The sequence below is a fragment of the Theropithecus gelada genome, chromosome 12 (assembly GCF_003255815.1).
Source record: "Theropithecus gelada isolate Dixy chromosome 12, Tgel_1.0, whole genome shotgun sequence".
Taxonomy (NCBI): domain Eukaryota; kingdom Metazoa; phylum Chordata; class Mammalia; order Primates; family Cercopithecidae; genus Theropithecus; species Theropithecus gelada.
In genome coordinates, this window is record NC_037680.1 from 30,506,148 (window position 1) to 30,533,139 (window position 26,992).

Genomic DNA, 26,992 nt, shown 5'->3' on the forward strand with positions numbered 1-26,992 from the left:
AGGCTGGAGTGCAGTGGCAGGATCTCGGCTCACTGCAAGCTCCACCTCCTGGGTTCACACCATTCTCATGCCTCAGCCTCCTGAGTAGCTGGGACTACAGGCGCCCCGCCACCTCGCCTGGCTAGTTTTTTGTATTTTTTAATAGAGACAGGGTTTCACCGTGTTAGCCAGGATGGTCTCGATCTCCTGACCTCGTGATCTGCCCGTCTCAGCCTCTCAAAGTGCTGGGATTACAAGCGTGAGCCACCACGCCCGGTGACTGCTAACCTTTTAAACTTACCCCTTTGTTTTAATATATTAGCTCACTTCTTCCTATAAATCAGGATAGTTATGCTAACAGTAGTAAATGACCCCAAAATCTCGAACTTAAAACAACAAAGGTTTATAGTTCATTCATGTTATATAAAATCCAGGGATCAATTAGGAATCAGGGTGAAAGAGCAGCTGCCATCACAAATGTTTCCCTCCATGCCAGAAGGAAAGAGTTCCAAAGCATTAACAATCCAATTCTCATCTCTAAGATGATATATATAATTTTTGCTCACATCTCATTAGCTAAAAATAATCACATGGTTCCACCAAACCACAGATAGACACAAGTACAATGCTATCATGTTTGCTAGAAGTTGGAGAGCTGGAAATATTTGGTTAAGATTACTAACAACTGTCACACCGCATAACAATTGGAAGTCCAACATCAGCATTGGATACCTTTCTGACATCTGTTTACCCATAAACTTGAAAGTGCATTACTCCATTCAGTGTTGTACACAGGCTCATATTCACTGTTTCAAAGCTTTTTAATATAAAATAATTAAATAGGCCAGGCATGATGGCTCACACCTATAATCCCAGCACTGTGGGAGGCTGAGGTGGGCAGATCACCTGAGGTCAGGAGTTTGAGACCTGCCTGGCCAACATGGAGAAACCCCGTCTCTACTAAAAATACAAAATTAGCTGGGCGTGGTGGTGCATGCCTGTAATCCCAGCAACTCAGGAGGCTGAGTCAGGAGAACTGCTTGAACCCAGGAGGTGGAGGTTGTAGTGAGCCGAGATTGTGCCATTGCACTCCAGCCTGGGCAACAAGAGCAAAACTCTGTCTCTACATAAATAAATAAATAAATAAATATTTCACTTTTCCAAAGATTTCCCATTGTTCTAGTTAGGCTCTATCCTGCTCACTGACCCTGTAAAAGTTTGCACTGATTATTGAATGAACGAGTACACTGCCACATATTTCATTTCTTTAAGCTTGTTCTATGTCGCACATAAGAATTTCTCTCCAATCGTTTTAAATCATACTCAAGGGGAATGGGTTTTTCTTCATGTATTGCCTTCATTCCTATCCTAGTCCTTGTGGAGATCCTGGGGTGGGTGGGGCATTCCCATATTGCAATTTTATGTACTTATTGGCAGTGTTAAAAATGTCCTGTATTGACATGTTTTGTAATTCACTGAGCTCCACCCTTTCCTAATCTCTTGGTTTTTTTCCTTCTTTCCAAGATTGCAACATATGCTCAATAAAGGATAAAATTTATATTTTAATTTTCATACAGTGTGTCAAAGAATTGCATTTTTGTACATCTTGCCATTCAAATCCAGTCTTAAGTATAATCAGACATGTTCTCTTAGAACCTGTTTTCATTCTCTTTCTTTTTCTCCTGTCTGTATTCACCTGACACTTCTCCATCCCTTTTCCCTGTCAGGTGAAACTCAGCATGTCAAAAGAATATAAAATATTTCCTCTCAACCACTGATAAATGTTTAAAATTCTACTTTAGTGTATCTCTCACTCTCTTTCTTTTCTTTCGAGACAGCGTATCGCTCTCTTGCCCAGGCTATAATGTCGTGATGTGATCATAGTTCACTGCAGCCTCAAACTCTTAGGCTCAAGTGATCCTCCTGCCTCGGCCTCCTGAATAGCTGGGACTCCAGGCACACACCACCACACTGGCTAACGTCTCATTTTTTCAGTTAACTTTGTGTAATAGCGACATCATTAACCACTGTGGCAGCTTAAGAGATCTTAAGCTTGTTCAGTGCAGCCCTATCCCAATTCAGATACGGAGTTCTCCCACCATGCCTTTAAGTATCTAATAGCTGCTTAGGCTTACGGGCATTGGAGCATTGTAGAAAAGCAACCAAAAGAGGAGCTCCTCTACAAAAAGCAGTCTTGCTGGGTTTTCAGCAAGTGGTGACATGTGCGAAAGGAGCCACTGCACATCTTGACCCAGAGATCATGGGAGGGGAGGGCATTCCTCTGCGAAGGCAGAACACTTGACTAGTAAAGTCTTCCAAAGGAAGGAACTTTTTCTTTTTTTTTTTTTTAAGATGGAGTCTGGCTCTGGCACCCAGGCTGGAGTGCAGTGGCATGATCTCGGCTCACTGCAACTTCCGCCTCCTGGGTTCAAGTGATTCTCCTGCCTCAGCCTCCTGAGTAGCTGGGATTATAGGAGTGAGCCACCACGCATGGCTAATTTTTGTATTTTTAGTAGAGACGGGGTTTCACCATGTTGGTCTGGCTAGTCTCGAACTCCTGACCTCGTGATCCGCCTGCCTAGACTTCCCAAAGTGTTGGAATTACAGGTGTGAGCCACCTTATCCAGAAGATACTTTATCGGTATATCTTCTCTCAGCTCCTCATGAGGCTCATGCTGGGTGGTGTGTGCTGGAGGCTGGGCAGAGGTGCTTCTTAGACAACTTCTAAGATAAGTTTACAGGCAACATTTCATTTGCCACTCTCTCTTTTCTACTCTCTTGTCCTCAGGATTACTCTCTGCATCTTTTCCATATGAAAACCCTATTTCCGGCCGGGCGCGGTGGCTCAAGCCTGTAATCCCAGCACTTTGGGAGGCCGAGATGGGTGGATCACGAGGTCAGGAGATCGAGACCATCCTGGCTAACACGGTGAAACCCCGTCTCTACTAAGAAATACAAAAAACTAGCCGGGCGAGGTGGCGGGCGCCTGTAGTCCCAGCTACTCGGGAGGCTGAGGCCGGAGAATGGCGTGAACCCGGGAGGCGGAGCTTGCAGTGAGCTGAGATCCGGCCACTGCACTCCAGCCTGGGCGACAGAGTGAGACTCCGTCTCAAAAAAAAAAAAAAGAAAAAAGAAAAAAGAAAACCCTATTTCCTCTTTCCTTTATTGAATGCCCCTCAAAATCAGGACCCATATCATTAGGCATTATTCTCTATTTCCTCGATGATATGGAGGATGAGATTTTCAGACACTATGCAGAGGTAAGGGGAAATATTGAATATAAATAATATAATAATATGCATGAGAGTTGGCAGAGGGGAGAAAGAAATCCTCCACCCCAGATTGGGTTAATTCATCAAAGCAACTCATTAAATTTTTGTGTTAAAAGAAGTCGAACATTCACACTTCGCTCTACTTGGAGCTTCATTAAAATGCAAATGAACACAGAAGGGTATCTGTTCTTAGTTATCTGGCCTAAGTAAAGATTAATTGCAAACCCTTTCCTGAGAGTAATTTTTGATAAATGAGAACTAGGGGGAAATGAGGCGCTTGAGAGAGATGCAGAAAGGGCACAGCTGGAGGATGTGACAAGCAAAGAATTGGAAAGACTATGGGAAGGTTTTGCTGTAGCATTGCACAACTGAAGTTATATTTACTTCCTAAACCACAAACTTAAAATACTCATATAATTATACTTTCCAAAGAAATGTCATGGTTTATTCCTTCCAACTACCTATGAATCTTGCTCCCACTAACCATGTCTGTCTTCTCCATAGTCACATCCACCTGGTCTAGACTATACCTTTCCCTTTTGCAACAAACTTAAATTCACTAATCCTATCTGTGAACTTGGATACAATTCCCTCATCTTTCACGTGCCACTGGTCCAAAATAAAGATTTTTGAATGCTAGTAACTTTATGCCTACCTCAGTGGGCATCCAAAAAATTCTGTACTCTCAGCCTACATCCCCATAACTGCTCTTTTGAGAAGAGATGAGACCAGAACATACCTGAGATGTTCAAAGCAAAGACGTCTAAGGGATTCAAAGCTAACTCCAGACCAGAGCACGTCTAGCAAGTTGGCTTTTTCAAAGAACTCCAACGTCATTGGAGGGACTAAGAAAGGATGGGAGAAGTGAATGCTATAATAGGAGTGAATGGGAAACAATTTGGGACCGAAAGTAGAGAATCTAAGTTCCAAAAAATAACCAATTTTGTAAAAAAATCAAAAGTTGCCAATAAATGGCTATCAATGAACAACAGGAAATGCCATTAGCATCAGTGGTAGTGGGAGTATTATCAGATATGTTACCCAAGGATTCTACATAAAGGAAGAGGAAAGTTTGGTACATTTGAAGACATGATGACTTACTGTAATAATTATTATCTATTATTTTGATCATCTTCTTCAAAGTTAGAGTGGTCTCGGGAAGCTAGGGACAAATTGTTATTAACTTTATTAGTCTACCCACCTTTCTCCCAACCCTTCAAGAATTTGTGGCCTGGGAAAACAGGCTTGTTATAACAGGACATCCCAAAGCTGCTGGAACGTCCTGATACTCTGAAATTGAACTATTTTTCTGGGAGCTGATGCATTTATTTAACTGATGACCATAACAAACCAAAGATTGCAACAGACCCCACCCTGGAAGAAAGCAGACAGAGAATAAGGAAGTCATATATCATTGGAGAAAAATTAGGATTCTCCAAACTGTGTACACTTTTTGTTTTAAATTTTTTATATGGGCTTGACAATGTTTAGGAAAAGCCAGTCCAACATTACCAATAAAAGATTAGTATTTAACCCCATATCCCATAATTGACACTGCAAATAAGATATTTAGGATTTATCTTGAAATTCCTACTGAAGTTTGACTTTCTTTTAATCAGTGCTAAATCTGCATCAAGTTACGCAAACTTTCTAACAGAAAACTGTTTGTGACTAACAATAAATGAACTCCGTTCTTAGTAAGTTAATTTTAAAACATAGATGATCATTCTATCTCCTTAGTTTTGGTTGCCAATGCAAATGAGTCAGAGGATTTGCTTGAGACACTGAGATAATTGTGTAACTCCACAACGGAAAATGCCATTGGAGAGTACTTGCTGACCTCACAGTTGAAAAAAACTATTTAAAAGATGTGGAAACCAGATGTTTCAGTCACATTTCAGCCGCTGCTCTGAGAATTTATTGTGAGCAGCCCCTAACAGGCTGTTACTTCGCTACAACTGACGATATGATCATCTTAATTTACTTATTTCTCTTGCTATGGGAAGAGGCTCAAGGATGGGGATTCAAGGATGGAATTTTTCATAACTCCATATGGCTTGGTAAGAAACTTCACTCAGGAGCTTCTTGTTGAGAATGTCAATTCTTTAAATCATGGAGAAGGAAATTAAAGCAGTAACTTTTTCTATTCTGTACAAGGCTGATGTTCTCAAAGAAAATGCTTAGGAAAGATAGCCTTTGGAATACATATGCTTTTTTTTTCTTAAGTGTTCTTGTCCTCTGAAAAGTAAAAATAGCATTTTATAAAGTGAACTGTTCAGTAGAAAATAGCAGTTAATATTTATATTCAGTATGAAAATACACTTTTAAACTTTTCAAAGCAGATGTAGTAGCACAGAGGAGTATTTCTTTAACCAACTAGAAACACCAGTATAGTCTTTTGTTTTTGTCAATGCATTTGCAATCAGATTTCAGAATCATAACAGGTAAATTGGAGTATACAAAAATTTTATAATAATTGCTTCATGTACTCTGAGCTATAGTCTATATCTTAGTTTTTTCAAACATTTTGACTATTTTGACCAAGCCAGCTGGCAATACAGAAAAAAGTGAAAAATGTTTCTCCTTCTGAATGCATTCTTACCACTTTGATTCTTTCTGTTTGTACTATCCATATAAATAGTTTTCTGACCCTTTTGTTAGACAAGGAAAGTTTCTTTTGTTATTTTGTTTTGTTAAATGTAAGGAATGACATAGGCCACACAGTGAAGATAAACAATAGATCAAAAAAGGAAAATGCAGAAAACCCAAAACACCCCTTAGTTACAGTATGCTAAACAATGCTTTAATTCTCATGATACAAATTGATATTGCTCTATGTTCATTATTGTGTTTAACAGTAAAAATAAGTGGAATTTCTTGGGGAAAAATGCATAGATTCTTGCATAGAAAAAAGAAATAAAGAGAAGGTGAAATTAACCTAGATTTTGATTTCATGCATGCTAAACAGCACAGTTGTAGAATATTTTCCCTTTCAGCATGTTTCTCTCTGGTAATAACTACAACCATGCGGATTTCATTAAAAAGCCTAATTTGTAATGCACAGCCTTGCCACCTTTTTTTTTCAGCTTCAGCCAGTGAACTAATTTCATTATGATCCATTTGGCCAAGACAGGATCTGAAATTTAGTAGAGGAATGAGCCCATCTCTTTATTTTTGTTGTATACAGTCAAATGTAGGAAATATGCTCATATTCGCCAGGATTTTTTTTTAAATGTCGTGAAGCTAGTAATGAAATCCAGGCAGATAAACTTTGAAATGTTATCAAACCCTCTAATAATCAAGTAATTTAGAGTTGTCTTTTAAAGTGTCATTGTATGTTACAAAAATATAAACCTGGACAATAGATGTTCTGCTCCAGAGGTAGAGAGAAGCAAATTCAAATGTCTATTAATGTATGCTACAAATCTGAGGGTCAGGATAATTGCAAATTGCTTCAATCTGGGGCAAATTATTGACCAGCCATCCTAGCACAGATGTTTGGTTTATAGTTTATAGTTGGTTGGATCAATATAATATTAGAAACCATTTAGGAAGGAAAGATAGTTGGATTAGAAGGGATACATCTGTTAGCAACTATCGAGAACAGGACACTTTAAATCTAGGGTGTCCCATCTTTTGCCTTCCCTGGGCCACATTGGAAGAAGAAGAATTGTCTTGGGCAACTCATAATGTTTGAAGAAAGTTTATAAATTTGTGTTAGGCCACATTCAAAGCCGTCCTGGCAGGCCGCAAGTTGGACAAATTTACTTTAAATTCTCTAGGTTATGGTTCCAATCTGGTAAAATGATAAGGTTGAAGTAAAGGATCCCTAAGGCTTATTTTAACTCTGGTATTACCTAATTTTAAAAATAGTACTTTAAACAAAACAAAAACAAACAACAGTTAAGGACAAGAAATTACAATCATTTTACATGGATCATGAGAATAAAAAATGCACAGATAAGCAATTATTTTTATTGTTGAATCTGAAAACGAAGGGACAGGAAGGCGGGATGCGGTGGTTCACACTTGTAATCATAGCACTGTGGGAGGCTGAGGTGGGCAGATTGCTTGAGCCCAGGAATTAAAAAGACCAGCCTGGGCAACACAGAAAAACTCTGTCTCTATATAAAAAAAAAATACAATTAACTGGGTGTGGTGGTGCATGCCTGTAGTCCCAGCTACTCAGGAGGCTGAAGTGGGACGATCACATGAGCCCAAGAGGCAGATGTTGCAGTGAGCCGTGACCTCACCACTGCACTCCAGCCTGGGTGACAGAGTGAGACTTTATCTCAAAGCAAAAAAAAAAAAACAAAGGAAAAGTAACATATCTTGAGCTCCTCCTATGGCCCAGAAGCTATCATTATTCCTATTTGACAAATGAGGAAACTGAGGCTCATCTGGTTATACAACTCCATGGTAGAAACAGCAGTGGAACCAAGGTCCATTTCTACTGCCACCACTCACTAAAAAGAGAAAACATTTATTAAACAAATTTTCAGTTTTAATAAATGACTATTGACTAGATAAATTAATAAAATATTATTTCTTCTGAAAGGTAAAATTGGGATTCATTGTACAAAGGTCCATCTCAATAGCTCAAAATTCTGAATTGAGAAATATTTTTAATAAAACACCATATTTAAAATTGTCAGGTACATACTCCAAGAGTTCTCTATTTGTTCATATGGCAACATACCGGGAAGTTTGGTGCTGTTAGAGGAACAATGTGGAATATTAATATTTAATAAATCAAAAATTATAACATAAAAATTTTTTGCTATTTCTGTTATTATGTTATTACTAGACAAGTTTCAGTAGGTACCAAAAGTTTAAGAAAAATTACTTAGGGTGAGAGAAGGGAGAGGAACAGAGGTACTGGGTTTAATTCCTGTGTGATGAAATAATCTGTGCAACAAACCACTGTGACATGAGTTTACCTATGTAACAAACCTTCACATGTACCCCTTGAATCTAAAATAAAAGATTTTTTAAAAATGAAAATTTACTGGGAGGAAAACTTAAAATTATTATTTTTTAAAACTGTTAATTCTTTTGTTTTATTTTGTTTTGTTTTTTGAAACAGAGTCTTGCTCTCTCGCCCAGGCTGGGGTGTTGTGGCATGATCTCTGCTTGCTGCAACTCTGCTTCCCTGGTTCAAGCAATTCTCCTGCCTCAGCCTTCTGAGTAGCTGGGACTACAGGCGTGCACCACCGCAGCCGGCTAATTTTTTGTATTTTTAATAGAGACGGGGTTTCACCATGTTGGCCAGGCTGGTCTGGAACTTCTGACCTCAGGTGATCCACCCGCCTCAGCCTCCCAAAGTGCTACTACAGGCATGAGCCACCACGCCTGGCCAAATCTCCATTAATTTTTTCTGTAAGCATCACATTTTAATTTTGAAATAAAATATAAAGAAAATCAGTTTGAGAAAACTTTGTATACATTAATTTCTACAAAATTTGTTTTCAAATACAGGCCTTTTAATCTGTATACTTACGAAATATAATTTTTAACATTTTTAATGATTAACAACAATCTCTATTATAATGCATAAGTAAGTTAAACACGCCTCCTGCATCTACCAAAAGCTTTGGTGTTCCTCTATTTCAAGATAAAGAAATTCAGAATATTCACTAGTGTCCAAGTTCCTTGAGGATAGAACCTGACCCACAGCACCTAGCAAAATACCCTGTGGTATAATGCTCAAAGTAACTAAATTGAAAACTAGCGAAAGTTTAATGAGGCTTTGCCACATGAAGGACACCGGGCAGCAGGTACCTTTCAATGGAGAAACAACCTGACTGATGGTCCCGGTATTCTCTGACCTCCAGCATCAGATTGACTAAGGTCCTCTGTGTGTAACAGAGTTACTATGTAATGTATAAGAGCAAGATCCTTAGAGTTCAGAAAAACAAGCACCCTCTGTTATTGAACTATGGCAATGTCAACTTCAGTTTGGGGTGGAAAACAAAGAATTATATTTCTAATTCCCCTGGATTCATTTCTTGGTGCCAAGAAATATGTATGTCCTCAATGAAAATGGTCCTAAGGGTGGCTGATTGCACAGGTCAGGATACAGAGACTTAACCATAATGTCAGACTACATAGAACTATTCGAGCTAACTACAGAGCTAATGTTATGACTATTGTCCTGGGAATCTTTTCACGTTGTTTCTATGGTAGAAGGCACTCCAAACTCAAAACAATCCATTTAACAGTGATCTATTGGAAGACAACTCATGTATGACTTAACACTGCCTAAAATATGTTGGGAAAAATATGTGAACTAAAAAAGACAAATCAGATTAAAAAATTGAGGCTTTAACTGGTAGTTAGGTGTGTCCAGTTTTTTCTCTGCTGTGTTTGAATCTGTTTTTCTTTTCCCTAATTCAGTATTTGCTTTGGATCCCTTCAGATCTTTCCTCAGTTTTTATTTGTTTTACTAAATTATTATTATTATTTTTTTGAGACAGAGTCTCGCTCTGTTGCCCAGGCTGGAGTGCAGTGGTACAATCTCTGCTCACTGCAAGCTCTGCCTGCCGGGTTCACGCCATTCTCCTGCCTCAGCCTCCTGAGTAGCTGGGACTACACGCGCCCGCCACCTCGCCCGGCTAATTTTTTGTATTTTTAGTAGAGACGGGGTTTCACCATGTTAGCCAGGATGGTCTCGATCTCCTGACCTCGTGATCCGCCTGCCTCGGCCTCCCAAAGTGCTGGGATTACAGGCACGAGCTACCACGCCCGGCCTAAATTCTTAATTATATTGCATTAGTCAATTAGTTATTCCTCTCAATTGGATATTTTAGCTTATTTTTCTCCATCACTGTGAGCCTACATAATGGATCCATCTTCACTGGTTTCTTTTGCCTTCACCTTTTTTTTCCCCCATTGCTTACCTTGGCAAGTTTTTATATAGCTTAAATCCAAAAGAAAACCAAAACTTTATCACGTGTGGATAGTGTCGCAATACAATGTTGTATTAAAAACTTTATTTTAGGCTGGGTGCGGTGTCTCACACCTGTAATCCTAACACTTTGGGAGGCTGAGGTAGGTGGATCACTTGAGGTCAGGAGTTCGAGACTAGCCTGGCCAACATGGTGAAGCCTCGTCTCTACTAAAAATACAAAAATTAGCCGGTTGTGGTGGTACATGCCTGTAATCCCAGCTACTCAGGAGGCTGAGGCAGGAGAATTGCTTGAACCCAAGAGGCAGAGATTGCAGGGAACCCAAATCGTACCAGCCTGGGCAACAGAGTGAGACTCCATCTCACAAAATAAAAATAAAAAATAAAAAATAAATAAAAACTGTACTTCAGGCTATCAGATCAAAAACATAATTTAGCCTCAAGTTTCTGTTTACGGCCGCAAATTCCCCTAAAATTCCCCCTCATTCATATTTTTCCCCAAAGCTTCCTAACAGTGAAAACTTAGCTACCCAAGGCAGCCAACACAGAAAGCTCTTTGGCAGGAACGGTAACTGTTGTAATCTTCCGGCTGAGGCCACAGAATTTCCCCTGTTCTGTAAGAAGGAATAACAGTGCTTTTACGACATCATCTGATTTTACAGAACGAGCAGCAGGTGTGTACCACAGAGAATCACGGTCTGGCAAATACAAGCTCACCTATGCAGAAGCTAAGGCAGTGTGTGAATTTGAAGGTGGCCATCTCGCAACTTACAAGCAGCTAGAGGCAGCCAGAAAAATTGGTAACTAATTTCACAATGATTTTTCTTCTTTTTCATCCTTAGAGGAAAAAAAATCCATCTTTCCTAAACCCTAGTAAGACTTCTTTCTCCAACCCCCTTCAGATATATCACTAAGCCCCTAGGACATCTCCGCTCTCTGACTTCTCCTATCCACCTGCCTAGAGTTGGCAGAAAGTTTCTAGTGTTCCAGCAACTTATGTGGGGTCTTAACCCAGTGTGATCTAATAAAATAAAAGTCAAAAGAAAATGAAAACCTCATTACTTCAATATCATTTAAATTTCTCATCAATTTCAATGCCGTTGTTTTCGTTTTTAGTATTGTTCTATCTCTTTGACTTCTGAGTGTGAAGGTTGTTAAATGATGCTATAGTACTATATTGAGTCTTACAAGCAAATTTACTTGGGAGAAGAAATATTGAATTTAGTGGCTTTTTTCCCCAGTTGTTTTACATTAAGTGGGAGAATGTATTTGTACTTCAGGATCAAAAGCTATAAGGAAAAGGAGAACAGGCAGGTCGTGAGATAGAAGCAGAAAGAAACTGGGAAGATGGTATCAGAAGACCTGGTGAAAATTCCAGTAATCAACTAGTGTTATATGCTTCTTTATACGAAAGTGGATTGCTACCATCTCTCTTGGCCTTTGGGGACAATGGACCACTCCCATTCAGAACTCCTTTGCTGACTGGATAACGTCCAGCAAAGTTGATACATTACTCAAGAAAAACAAAAAACAGTGTTTTCTCAAATGCCCCATAGCCTCCCAAGATGACTGCTGGTCTATAATCACGGAGTGGCATGGGGCAAAGTAACCAAAATGGTAGAGACAAAGCCCATAGTCTTTACTGTCCATCCTGGACCTCTAGTAAAATTGATCTTGGGTGGCACTGACAGACACTAAAACAGCCTCTGAGGCTGAGCAAGGGAAACAGGGCTGAGCCTTTGTTTGAAATATATGAGAGAATTTATCTTTATTCAAATCTTTTAAAACATTACTAATATCTGGTAGGGTGCAGTGGTTCACACCTGTCATCCCAGCACTTCGGAAGGCTGAGGCAGGAGGACTGCTTGAATTCAAGACCAGCCTAGGCAACATAGCGAAACCTCATCTCTAAAAAAAAAAAATTTAAAAATTAGCCAGGTGTGGTGATGTACACCTGTGGCCATGGCCACTCTAAAGGCTGAGGTGGGAGGATTTCTTGAGCCCAGGAGGTAGAGGCTGCAGTGAGCTGTGTTCATGCCACTGCACTCTAGCCTGGATGACAGAGCAAGACCGTGTCTTAAATAAATAAATAGGCCAGGTGTGGTGGTTCACACCTGTAATTCTAGTACTTTGGGAGGCCGAGGTGGGCAGATCACCTGAGGTCAGGGGTTCGAGACCAGCCTGGCCAACATGGAGAAACCCCATCTCTACTAAAAATAAAAAAATTAGCTGGGCATGGTGGCACATGCCTGTAACCCCAGCTATTCAGGAGGCTGAGGCAGGAGAATTGCTTGAACCCACGAGGCGGAGGTTGGAGTGAGCCGAGATTGTGCCACTGCACTCCAGTCTGGGTGACAGAGTGACATTCCGTCTCAAAAAATAAATAAATAAGATATTAAAAATATCTTAATTGACCCTGAAATAGAAATTAAATTACCACTTGAAAATATTTTTTTCAAAATTGGTAATTTCAGAAATTATCTCATGGCATTCGATAAGTCATTTGTGAAAAGCAGCCAGCTCTGAACTTGGATTAGTTTCATACCCACAATAATTTGTAGTCTATTTGCATTTTTTTCAAGTAAGAGGTAGTTTTCTAGTAGAAATCAGAGGTTATATTTCATGTGTATTCACACTTTGTCTAATTAAGGAAACAATTTTCTCCCTTTTACATGAACTGGATTTGAGCAGTTAAGAAACTTATTGTTAGAAGTGGCTATCTTTGCTAAGATGACTTTTGCTTGGCCAAGACAATTCAGCAGTTTAGTCCGTAACTCTTTTTCTTCTTGCAGGATTTCACGTCTGTGCTGCTGGATGGATGGCTAAGGGCAGAGTTGGATACCCCATTGTGAAGCCAGGGCCCAACTGTGGATTTGGAAAAACTGGCATTATTGATTATGGAGTCCGTCTCAATAGGAGTGAAAGATGGGATGCCTATTGCTACAACCCACATGGTACATTAAAAATGATAATTTTATGTTTTGCAAAAACAGTTTCATGCTGCTAAGAGGTTGTTAAAAAAGAAATGGCTTTTTCCAGAAATCATTGAATTTGGTAATAATAATTACTACTAATAACTATAATTCATAAAGTGCTTGTACTATACCAGACCTTGAGTTATGTTCCTTCATCTACACTCTAACTTAATATTCACAATAATTCTTCAAGGAGCTGTTGTTATATTTTAGAAATCAGGAAATTGAAACTTAGAGATTAAGTAACCCCAAATCAGGAGTCAATAATGATTAGGCAGATGGGACTGAGAATTCAGATCTTCTCTGTGCCAGGTAATATCCCAGCCATAAAGAAAAAGAAAATAAAAAGCAGATTAAAAACTTGTCGTAGTGAATTAGCTAAAACAATGAAGTGATGCTACCAAATGTTAACTATTCAAAATTGTCCTTTCAATACAAGGGGGAAAAGGAGACAAAGTAAACAAATTCTTTCCCTAATTTCTTTTTGTGTATATATGCTAGTACTTCTAAACTAAGCAACTCTAATTCTATGGTTTAACAGTTATATACTGTATATACTAGTTATCATTATACAGTATATTTTTATTCATATTTTTTCCATGGTTGCTTACAACTAGGAAATAATGAGAAAATTTAATTCATAATTACTATAAAGAATTATTCTTAGGGCATGTTCTTGGAGAAAAAATAGGCTGTTCTTTTTGGATATATTTCCCCCAGGACAATGTTACAAAATATTACAGTATGTTACAAAGTCTTCCTGGCATTTAGGATCATAAACATCCTCAGACATGTCCCATTTGGATTTACCCTATAAGAAATTCCATAACACAGTAGGAGAGTTACATAGTGAGGTTCTAGTGTATTATTATAAAATCTATTATTTAATGATATTAACATTTGGAGAACAGTTTCTCATGTCTGTAACTAACCTATATCTCAAAATTACGTGTAGTCCAGGTAGAAAGATTTTTGCCTACAGCTACAACTAGTCTTAACTGAGACAAAATAGGAATAAATAGTTAACAGTGCATTTATGTAACTTTAACTTTCAAGTCACTTTGACATGCTTTAAGCTTATTTAGTCCTATACTATACAGTACTAATTTAGTGCTATATTTAGTTATGTCAATAATACGTATCTTCCTTTCCTCCCTCCCTCCCTCTCTTACATTTTCTTAAATATATTTATGCAGACCACTCTTCTTTTACTCTCAAGAGTAACTATTCTTTTCAAATATATTCTCTGATTCTTCCTTCACTTGATAAACTTTAGGATCTCTGAGCTTCTATTGGATAATTTCCATAGATTAAACTCTAGAGTCATTGAAGAAGTGCCAATGAAATGGTCCTTTCAGTATTTTATTGCCCTTTCATAAGAATATAATCCTAAATTATAAATTATTATAAGTTGCTTTCTTTTCTGAGAGAGGCTTAATACACTCTGGGAACATGTGTACAGAATCCTGGGAGATTTGTTTTTACCCAATTCTCAGTGCATTTAGCTCACTTTTGGATTTGGTGGTATGCTGACTATTTAGGATGTGGTTAACTTGAAGGAGACTTGACTGCCTGAACTAGCACTAGGGGAACAGCTCACTGAAACATCACTGGAATGAAAAAAAAATAATGGCTTCAGAAAAATCAAGCAATCATTATTGATTAATCAATGTCACCAAGTTAGAGCTGATATTCCAAATAATAGATGAGGCAGTAACTAGATGTAATGTAAAATGTAGATCTAAATAAATATAGCAAATAGGCAGCCAAATTAGTTCAAGATTTGAATGTTTTCTAATTTATTAATAAATACAACAAAGATTGGATGAGCAGAACAGGATCATAGAAAGGCTGGGGAGCACCTCTTTCTAGACATTAGACACTTACCTTATATGGAATTAAAATTAACCAGGGCTTCTTCGTAGCTTTCCCTCTAGGTCATATTGCAAACCACTGATTCTGATGTAGCGTTTTTGTTTTGTTTTATATGTGTTTGCTTTTCTTATGACAAGTTATAACATTGAAATCTGTTAAATGATGAATGACTTGGAAAAAACAAACCTGAATAACTCCATCAAATCCTAAAATATTAGGATTAGGGCATTAGTTTAAAATCAGTAAAGGCAGTATACAGAATAATTATAAATTATTCCTTTTAAGTGGATTAGAGTGACTTTAAAGTCTCTTGCAATCATGAAATTGCATAATGATTTTCCAAACAGAATTTACGGGATCCATTATTCTAAGTGCTTGTGGCCCCGAAGACATATGGTGACACCACGGGGCAAAGTCCCTACCATCTTGATAGGGCTGTTTGTAATATAAATGTATATATATTTATCAAAATACATAGACATAAGCCGGGCACCATGGCTCACGCCTGTAATCCCAGCACTTTGGGAAGCTGAGGTGGGTCGATCACCAGAGGTCAGGAGTTCGAGACCAACCTGGCCAACATGGCAAGACCCTATCTCCACTAAAAATACAAAAATTAGCCAGACATGGTGGCTCACACCTGTAATCCCAGTTACTCAGAAGGCTGAGGCATAAGAATTGCTTGAACAATTGCAGAGGCTACAATTGAGCGGAGATTGTGCCACTGCACTCCAGCCTGGGCAACAGAGTGAAACTCCATTTCAAACAACAACAACAACAAAAAAAACAGGTGTGTGCACAAAAGACTTGTCATGTTATGCCTTAAAAGATAAAATAAAGCAAAAATTAATTACATTTCAATTGTTGTAATTTTAAAATTTATTTTTATTTTTATTTTTTTAGAGACAGAGTCTCACTATGTTGCCCAGGTTGGCCTCAAACTCCTAGGCTCATGGGATTCTTCTGCCTCAGCCTCCCAATTACCTGGGACTAAGGGTGAGCATCACTGCACCTAGCCATTTTTTTCTTACTATATTTACTTTTTTAAAAATTCATGGCTGGGCACAGTGGCTCATGTCTATAATCTCAGCACTTTCAGAGGCAGAGGCAGGAGGATCACTTGAGGTCAGGAGTTCAATACCAGCATGGGCAACACAGCAAGACCCATTTCTACAAAAAAAAAAAAAAAAATTACCTGGGCTTGATGGCACATGCCTGTCATCCCAGCTACTTAGGAGGCTGAAGTGGGAGGATCGCTTGAGCCAAGGAGCTCACAGCTGCAATGAGCTATGATTGGGTCACTGCACTCCAGCCTGGGTGACAGAGCGAGATCTTGTCTCAAAATATAAAAATAAAAATAAATTCACAAGGAGTCCATGTTCGTTTTAGAGAATTTAGTAACTATTGATGAAAAAATACATTTATTCTTTAGCTAAAAGCATACATAATATACCATAGATGCTGTATACTAAGACATTTAATATTTCATAAAAAGTAATAGATTGCTAAGAAATGTCACTTTTAATAGGGATAATGTTTTTCCTAATGCTTTGGGGTTTTTACGTTTTTTTCCTTCTCATTTCAGCAAAGGAGTGTGGCGGCGTCTTTACAGATTCAAAGCGAATTTTTAAATCTCCAGGCTTCCCAAATGAGTACGAAGATAACCAAATCTGCTACTGGCACATTAGACTCAAGTATGGTCAGCATATTCACCTGAGTTTTTTAGATTTTGACCTTGAAGATGACCCAGGTTGCTTGGCTGATTATGTTGAAATATATGACAGTTACGATGATGTCCATGGCTTTGTGGGAAGGTACGTGTAGGTCCCCATACAGGAAGTTAAATGAATGTCTAGTATTTTGTTTGATGCTTCTTTAATTTTTCCTCCACCGCTCCTATAATATTGATTTTGGAATAGTTCTACTCTCCTAAAGCACCATATCATTTTTCAACAAAGATTTTTCTTAGCTGGCTGCTACAACATACTTATTAAAGTAGTGAGAGCTGCCTTTTGATTATGGCTAAGTTGTAAGAAGTAGTTAGTCTATTTTACAAATACCTTAAGATCTGACTAACAATAGAAGGAAGAAAGACATGTGAGTTGCAAAAATTGTTCAGGTTTTTAAGTTCTAATTTCTTACAACCTTAAAAATGATTATAGGGCCAGGCACGGTGGCTCACGCCTGTAATCCACACCACTTTGGGAGGCCAAGGTGGGCGGATCACCTGAGGTCAGGAGTTCTAGACCAGCCTGGCCAACATGGCAAAACCCTGTTTTTACTAAAAATACAAAAATTAGCTGGGCATGGTGGCGGGCGCCTGTAATCCCAGCTACTCAGGAGGCTGAGGCAGGAGAATCACTTGGACCCGGGAGGTGGAGGTTGCAGTGAGCCAAGATTGCACCACTGCACTCCAGTTTAGGTTACAGAGCGAGACTCTGTCTCAAAAAAAAAAAAAAAAAAGATTATAAATTCAGTAATTGTTGCCTTTCTTCTTCCTACAAAGCATTGTGCTAAGTATTATGGATGTAAGGTAAATAAGCAAAGTTTAACCCTTTCTCTCTTTAATATTCTCCTTTGGCTTTTTAGTATGCTAGAACACAACCTTTTTCTTCACATTCCAAATCTTTAATATACTTTGAATTTTGTGTGTCTTACGATATATTGCAAAATTAAAGAGTGTACAATTAGGTATTTTATATACTCAGGTCCCCACCTAATAACCCATATTTTAGACTACCAATTATCAATAGACTATCAGTTTTCAATTCTCTATTATACATGATAGTAATTTAATGGGAAAAAAATGGTAGTGGGGACAATTTTAAAATGACAGACTCAATCGCTTTTTATGTCGATTTTGAACGTGTAACTTAAATACAAAGAAAACCAAAGGCATTTCTTGCAAAAATGAATACTTTTTGAAGGGAAAGTATTTTTCGTTTTGTTTTCTTCTTTCTACTTTTTTTTTTTTTGAGACGGAGTCTCACTCTGTCACCAGGCTGGAGAGCAGTGGTACAATCTTGGCTCACTGCAACCTCTGCCTCCCAAGTTCCAGTAATTCTCCTGCCCCAGCCTCCCGAGTAGCTGGGATTACAGGCACCTACCACCACGCCTGGCTAATTTTTGTATTTTTAGTAGAGGTGCGGTTTCACCATGTTGGCCAGGTTGGTCTCAAACTCCTGACTTTAGGTGATCCACCCGCCTCGGCCTCCCAAAGTGCTGGGATTACAGGCATGAGCCACCGCACCCGGCCTCGTTTTCTTCTTTAGCTGACAGACTACTGCTGTAGAGAAAAGATAGTTTATAAAAATAGTTTGATGAAGACACAAAGTAGAGTTGGGGGAATTAAGAACAAAGTCCAGGTGGGCATACCTGTGGTCCCAGCTACTTTGAAAGCTAAGGCAGGAGGAACACTTGAGCCCAGTAGTTCTGGGTTACAGTGCACTATGTTGATGGGGTGTCCACACTAAGAGCAGCATCAATATGATGACCTCTCAGGAGTAGGGGACCACCAGGTTGCCTAAGAAGGGATGAACCTGCCCAGGTCAGAAACAAGCAGATTAAAACTCCCGTGTTGAGAAGTGGGAAGGGGCCTGTGAATAAACACTGTATTTCAGCCTGGGCAATACAGCAAGATCCTATCTTATATAAAATTATAAACTACTGTTTTTAGGAGGTTTGAACAGACTAATTTATTTTTTGAATTTATATTATATAATTTACCTTTTAGGTAAATTTAGACTTTTCCTCTTGAATAAATTACATATTTAGAAACCTATAAAACTCTTACCTTTTCATATGTGTAAGAGGGTTCCTTTCAAGTCATGATTCAGATAAAAATCAAATCCTTTTATACCTATAAGGTTCAAAATAATTTTTCCAGATTTAAATCAGTCTATCCTAGAATTCAAAATATTAATATCACCAACCATATGCCCATTCTTCTATAACTGTGAAGAAAACTTTATAAAATTAATTAGAAATAAATTTTTTTTTTTTTTTTTTTGAGACGTAGTCTCGCTCTGTCGCCCAGGCTGGAGTGCAGTGGCCGGATCTCAGCTCACTGCAAGCTCCGCCTCCCGGGTTCACGCCATTCTCCCGCCTCAGCCTCCAGAGTAGCTGGGACCACAGGCGCCCGCCACCTCGCCCGGCTAATTTTTTGTATTTTTTAGTAGAGACGGGGTTTCACCGTGTTAGCCAGCATGGTCTCGATCTCCTGACCTTGTGATCCGCCCATCTCGGCCTCCCAAAGTGCTGGGATTACAGGCTTGAGCCACCGCGCCCGGCCAGAAATAAATTTTTAAGGCCGGACACAGTGGCTTATGCCTGTAATCCTAGCACTTTGGGAGGCCGAGGAGGGCAGATCACCTGAGGTCGGGAGTTTGAGACCACGCTGGCCAACATGGAGAAACCCCATCTCTACTAAAAATACAAAAAATTAGCCGGGCGTGGTGGTGGGTGCCTGTAATCTCAGCTACTCGGGAGGCTGAGGCAGGAGAATCACTTTAACCCAGGAGGCAGAGGTTGCAGTGAGCCAAGATAGTACCATTGTACTCCAGCCTGGGCTACAGACCGAGACTCCGTCTCAAAAAAAAAGAAACAAAATTTTAATTTTTCCAAGTAGATTCAAATTACTTACTGCGCAAAATTTTCTAGTTACACAAAGTAAAAATGCTACTTATCTTTCCTTTAAAATCTCATTGGCTGGGTGCGGTGGCTCATGCCTATAATCCCAACACTTTGAGAGGCTGAGGTGGGAGGATCACCTGAAGTCAGGAGTTGAAGATGTGCCTGGCCAACATGGTGAAACCCCATCTTTACTAAAAGCACAAAAATTAGCCAGGTTTGGTGGTGCATACCTGTAATCTCAGTTACTCAGGAGGCTGAGGCAGGAGAATCGCTTGAACCCAGGAGGAAGAAGTTGCAGTGAGCCGAGACTGTGCCACTGCACTCCAGCCTGAGCAACAGAGCAAGACTCCATCTAAATAAAATAAAATAAAATCTCATAAATATTGTAAGAAGATTATTTCAAATAACAAACTTTAACTCCTATTCTCCCTTACAAATCCAGGTAAAATAACAATAGAAATTTCAAAAATTATGGAACAATGAGCTATTACTTAGAGGCTTAATTATTGGTAAGAGCCCCTTTACTAGCTGTATAATATTCATTTGTGTGACATCTCTTTTCTAAAAATTCCTTTTCAGATACTGTGGAGATCAGCTTCCAGATGACATCATCAGTACAGGTAAGGTTTTAAATTGAGGACCAAAACTATGATTTGTTTTTTTAGTGTCCCTGAAAGTGAAGGGACACTGTAAAATAGTAAACAGCAGTTATTATTCACTTTTTAAAGTTGAAAGAACCAAGACCAGATGCAGCTTGCTATCTTACAAAAAGAAAAAAAAAATTACTTAAAAGATTTATGCCAACTGCCTGCACTAAAAAATGTATAGACTCTTGTTCTTTGCAGAAAATGTAATGCGTCTGAGAGTCTTGAATCTGCAAATCCACAAATATTGCTGTAGTTTATCATTTCCATAAATGTGCTAATAAAATAGCTGAAATTTTTCATTGATAAAGGGTTGAAGTAATTTATAAAGTCATTAAAAATCTTTGTCACTAAAACAATCTTATATCATATTCATCACATTTTTATCTTAGTACAGTATTCTCCAGAGAATGTTTCAAATAACAAAGTTCTGTGAGATTTAAATAGATGTTACATGAGAAGAGGGCTCTAAGGTCAAATAAATTTGGAAAACATTGGGTTAAACAATATCATACAGATTTCTTTACTGGAAGACAGCAGGGATCTTTTAATATGCTAATCATGCATAGTAAATCTGAAAAGACCAGATATAATAGGCAGTGCTTTCCAAATATTGCCCCCCCATTATTTTCGGTGACTTTATTCCAAGAAATATACCTCAAGAAATGCCCTGTAGTCGCATAAATTTATCTTAATATGCAATATCACTCTTTAATTTATCCCATACTGCTATTTTCTGCCTAAAAAGTTCTTTCTTACATGTATTCAATATTTTATTTCCATCACCAGCACCAGCAGCTGGCATTTTTATGTATTCTATTTTCTCCCAAGTCATAAAATTATCACAATACTTCTGCAACTATAAACAATAAAACTACACTGAGTTGCAATTTCTGAGTACTCAGATACTACTAGTTAACTTACTCCCACACCCCAGCCTTTCAGTGACTCAATTCTAATTTATTCGTCATAACTGTAAGAGATGGAACTTCCTGCTCTGTTATTGAATGATTAATGCTTAAACCTTGCTAGTTCATTATTCTGTTACAAACTCCCTTAAGAAAGATAACCTATTAAATTAAACCATTTACTTATCTCTCATTCCTTTTTTGAAAATGTATTTTATATTAACAGACAGTTGAAAGAAAACATCTTATTGCTGTAGGAGGTAGTTGGGGGATGAGAATCCTATTAAACAAAGAAGTTAAAAAGAAGTCTAGGCTGGGCACGGTGGCTCACGACTGTAATCCCAGCACTTTGGGAGGCGGAGGCAGGCGGATCACCTGAGGTCAGGAGCTCAAGACCAGCCTGACCAACATGGAGAAACCACGTCTCTAATAGAAATACAAAATTAGCCAGGCGTGGAGGCGCATGCCTGTAATCCCAGCTACTCGGGAGGCTGAGGCAGGAGAATTGCTTGAACCCGGGAGGCAGAGGTTGCAGTGAGCCGAGATCGCGCCATTGCACTCCAGCCTGGGCAGCAAGAGCAAAACTCTGTCTCAAAAAAAAAAAAGTCTAAAATTTTACATTTTCCTTTTTTCTCTAAAATAGACAACTTACTCCAAACGTAATCAAATCAGTGGTGGGGTTTTATTGGCATAACTTCAAGAAACTGGGGGGAAAAAGAACCCCACACAATTTCTCATTCAAAGAGAAACAAATCAAGAAACAGAAAAGAATACAGTTAAACAAAAGAGCCAAAGATTTAGCAAAAAATCAGGAAGAGGACACTGATACAAAGTAATAGAAAAAGAAGGTATAGGCCGGGCATGGTGGCGGCTGACGCCTGTAATCCCAGCACTTGGGAGGCCGAGGCAGGTGGATCACGAGGTCAGGAGATCGAGACCATCCTGGCTAACACGGTGAAACCCCATCTCTACTAAAAACACAAAAAATTAGCTGGGCCTGGTGGCGGGCGCCTGTGGTCCCAGCTACTCGGGAAGCTGAGCCGAGAATGGCGTGAACCCGGGAGGTGGAGGTTGCAGTGAGCCAAGATCACACCACTGCACTCCAGCCTGGGTGGCAGAGCGAGACTCCATCTCAAAAAAAAAAAGAAAAAGAAAAAGAAGATATAAGATAAAGTTAACATAAAATCCTGTCAAGCATAGGCCTGGCACAGTGGCTCATGCCTGTAATCCCAGCACTTTGGGAGGCTGAGGTGGGTGGATCACCAGGTCGGGAGATCGAGACCATCCTGGCTAACACGGTGAAACCCTGTCTCTACTAAAAATGCAAAAAATTAGCCGGGCGTGGTAGCAGGAGCCTGTAGTTCCAGCTATGTGGGAGGCTGAGGCAGGAGAATCACTTGAACTCGGGAGGCAGAGGTTGCAGTGAGCCAAGATGGTGCCACTGTACTCCAGCCTGGGCAACACAGTGAGACCCCATCTCAAAAAAAAAAAAATCCTATCAAGCACAATACTATTTCTTTTTAAATATATGCTTACTCAACCTGGGGTATAGATTACAAAACAAAAATAGAAAATAAAGACATCGGCCAAGCATGGTAGTTCATGCCTGTAATCCTAGCACTGTGGGAGGCCAAGGTGAGAGGATTGCTTGAGCCTCAGGAGTTTAAGGCCAGTCTGGGCAACATGATGCAACTCTGTCTCCACAAAAAAATACAAAAGTCGGCGGGCACAGTGGCTCACACCTGTAATCCTAGCACTTCGGGAGGCTGAGGCAGGTGGATCAATTAAGGTCAGGAGTTCAAGACAGCCTGGCCAATATGGTAAAACCCCATCTCTACTAAAAACACAAAAAATTAGCCAGGTGTGGTGGCAAGTGCCTGTAATCCCTGTTACTCAGGAGGCGAGGCAGGAAAATCACTTGAACCTGAGAGGCAGAGATTGTAGTTAGCTGAGATGGCTCCACTGCACTCTAGCCTGGGCAACAGAGTAAGATTCCCTTTCAAAAAAAATTTAAAAATACAAAGTTAGCCAGGCATCTTGATGTGTACCTGTAGTCCCAGCTACTCAGGAGGCTGAGGTAGGAGGATCACCTGAATCCAGGGAGGTCAAGGCTGTAGTGAGCTGTGATCATGCCACTGCTCTCCAGCCTGGAAGACAGAGTGACATCCTGTCTCAAAAAAAAAAAAAAAAAAGAACCTGAAATTGTCCATAATCCTACCACATTAACAAGATATATAAAAGTAAGCATGTGCCTACTCTCCTCACCTCTCCATCCCAGAAAGGCATTTGATAACTCTGTACTGACCATCCTTCCAGATGTTTCTCTAGTATACAAACATTATATACATGGATGCTATGAACATATTTCCAAGTCAGAGTACGATATTTAGATCATTCAAATTCTTTTTCCTGACTGCCTAATAGGTCACTGTATGGATATACCATAATTTGTCATGTACTAATATTTAACATTTTGAGGTGTTTTATTCTGATTTTTTTCTTTTGTTATTCAACATTTCAATGAACATTTTAAAACCTCTGTCTTTACTCAGTAATGCTACTTAAAAAAAAAAAAAAGATTTCTACAGTGCCAATTTGCATTTCTTTTTCTTTCTTTTTTTTTTTTTTTTTTTTTTTTTGAGACAGGGTCTCATTCTGTCACCCAGGCTGGAATGCAAGGGCACTATCATGGCTCACTACAGCCTCAAACTCCTACGCTCAAGTGATTTTCCCGCACAAGGCTAATTTTTGTATTTTTAGTAGAGATGGGGTCTTGCTATGTTGCCTACGCTGGTTCTGAAGTCCTGAATTCAAGCTGTCCTCCTGCCTCAGCCTCCGAAAGTGCTGGGATTACAGGTGTAAACCAACTTGCCTGGCTGACTCCCAATGTACATTTTCTTTTTTTTTTTTTTTTAATAAGGCCTGTCAACTCATACTTAACCAATTTGCATTTTAACCAGCTGAATATTCTCTGAATTCTCTCACAATAGAAGAGCAAAAAAGTATCATTAATAATCTAAGTTGAATTTTTGGTAGTGTTTTTGAACACATTTTTAAATGTCTATTTTCCCTTTGAACATTCCTTTGAACACCTATTCTTAGGTGTTCAAAGAATAAATTTCTTGCCTATTCTTCTTTGGCACTTTTGTCTTTCTCTTTTTTATTTCTAGCAGCCCTTTGTATATTAGAGATATTAACCCTATTTTCTCTCAGTCTGTCTCATGCAAAAATTTTTTATATATATTTAGGCAAATCTTCCAAATATGGGAAAACAGCAGTCTGAGAATCAGAGCATGAACTTGGAAACCAGACTGCCTGTGCTCAAACCTGACTCTACCATTTAGTTCTGTGGCTTTGGGCAAGCTACTTAGTCACTCTGTGCCTCAGTTTCTTATCTTTAAAATGAATATTTAAAAAGTATCCCCCTCACCTCACAGTGTTGTTTTGGGGGTTAAATGAGTTAATAGATAAAAGCACGCATTAGGAATGTATACACTCTGCTTTTGTTTATATATATTTGCAGCTCATGCCTGTGACTCCAACATTTTGGGAAACTGGAGTAGGAGGATCACTTGAGCACAGGAGCTTGAGACCAGTCTGGGCAACGTAGTGAGATCCTGTCTCCAAAAATAAACAAAAAGAAGTCCTTTGCCTCCTGAAAAAGATATAAATATTCCTATATTTTATGTTATATAATAAAGTTTTTCCTCCTTATTTAGCACATTTTGGTCTTTATATGATGGTAAAATGTGTTTAGGTACTCTGTGCAAAGTAGGAGTCTAGCTTCGTTTCTTATAAATGTGAAACTTGTTGCTGTGACATCATTTAGTAAATAACTCATCCATCCATCACTGGTTTGACCTTCCTGCCATTCTCCTGTAATTCAGTGGATGTTCCTTCTATGAAGAGTATCTTTTATTTTTTTTGTTTTGAGATGGAGTTTTGCTCTTGTTGCCTAGGTTGGAGTGCAATGGCACAATCTCGGCTCACTGCAACCTCTGCCTCCCGGTTCAAGTGATTCTCCTGCCTCAGCCTCCCAAGTAGCTGGGATTACAGGCACATGCCACCACGCCTGGCTGATTTTTTGTATTTTTAGTAGAGACGAGGTTTCTCCATTTTGGTCAGGCTGGTCTTGAACTCTCGACCTCAGGTGATCTGCCCACCTTGACCACCCAAAGTACTGGGATTATAGGTGCGACCTACCAGGCCCAGCCCAAGAGTACCTTTTAAATACAATAGAGAGGCCAACTCGGTGGCTCAGACCTGTAATCCCAGCACTTTGGGAGGCTGAGGTGGGCAGATCACCTGAGGTTGGGAGTTCGAGACCAGCCTGGCCAACATGGTGAAACCCCGTCTCTAGTAAAAATACAAAAAATCAGCCAGGTGTGGTGGCACGTGCCTGTAATCCCAGCTACTCGGGAGGCTGAGGCAGGAGAATCGCTTGAGCTAGGAGGCGGAGGTTGAGGTGAGCCGAGATTGCGCCACGGCACTCTAGCCTGGGCGACAGAGTGAGAGAGACTCCGTCTCATTCAAAAATAAATAAATAAATGCAATAGACAAAATTTCCTGTAGGACAGATTGGAGGACCAAAGAAAAAAATACAAATGTCTCTTACCCTGCCCCCTGCGGCAGTGCAGCCACAGACTCTTCAGCTTGAGAATCGACCTCTGAATTCTGGGAATCTTGTTTATGAATTCTTATATTCTCCTATGAGAATGAAGAGTCTTTGAATTGTCAGCCAAATCAAAGGAGAGTAACATCTTTGTTCTTTTGTCTCCTTCCCCCCAACAGGAAATGTCATGACCTTGAAGTTTCTAAGTGATGCTTCAGTGACAGCTGGAGGTTTCCAAATCAAATATGTTGCAGTGGATCCTGTATCCAAATCGAGTCAAGGAAAAAATACAAGTACTACTTCTACTGGAAATAAAAACTTTTTAGCTGGAAGATTTAGTCACTTATAAAAAAAAACAAAAAGGATGATCAAAACACACAGTGTTTATGTTGGAATATTTTGGAACTCCTTTGATCTCACTGTTACATTATTATTAACATTTATTTATTATTTTTCTAAATGTGAAAGCAATACATAATTTAGGGAAAATTGGAAAATACAGGAAACTTTAAATGAAAAAATGAAACCTCTCATAATCCCACTACATAGAAATAACAAGCGTTAACATTTTCATATTTTTTTCTTTCAGTCATTTTTCTATTTGTGGTATATGTATATATGTACCTATATGTATTTGTATTTGATATTTTGGAATCCTGCTTTATGTACAGTTTTATATCATACTTTTTAAATCTTGAACTTTATAAACATTTTCTGAAATCATTGATTAGTCTACAAAAACATTATTTTAAACAGCTGTAAAATACTCTATTGAGATGAATGTTTTATACATTATTTTTTTTTTTTTTTTTTTTTTGAGACGGAGTCTCGCGCTGTGTCACCCAGGCTGGAGTGCAGTGGCGCGATCTCGGCTCACTGCAAGCTCCACCTCCCAGGTTCAGGCCATTCTCCTGCCTCAGCCTCCGAGTAGCTGGGACTACAGGCGCCCGCCACCACGCCCGGCTAGTTTTTTGTATTTTTAGTAGAGACGGGGTTTCACCGTGTTAGCCAGGATGGTCTCGATCTCCTGACCTCGTGATCCGCCCGCCTCGGCCTCCCAAAGTGCTGGGATTACAGGCTTGAGCCACCGCGCCCGGCCGTTTTATACATTATTTAAGCGTATCTCCATTGTTGGAATTTCAGGTTGTTTTCATAAATGTTGTTGCAAAAAATATCCTTGAACACACA

General features: G+C 39.2%; 1 protein-coding gene across 1 annotated transcript; it reads left to right on the plus strand.

Moving 5' to 3' along the window:
• Positions 1–5,145: 5,145 nt before the first annotated feature.
• On the plus strand, positions 5,146–26,992 carry TNFAIP6 (TNF alpha induced protein 6). Its single transcript, XM_025404771.1, has 7 exons — positions 5,146–5,311; positions 10,821–10,958; positions 12,951–13,112; positions 16,594–16,822; positions 20,220–20,260; positions 25,984–26,595; positions 26,913–26,992. The coding sequence occupies exons 1-6, from the start codon at positions 5,218–5,220 to the stop codon at positions 26,151–26,153; spliced, it is 834 nt and encodes a 277-aa protein (XP_025260556.1). The 5' UTR covers positions 5,146–5,217; the 3' UTR covers positions 26,154–26,595; positions 26,913–26,992.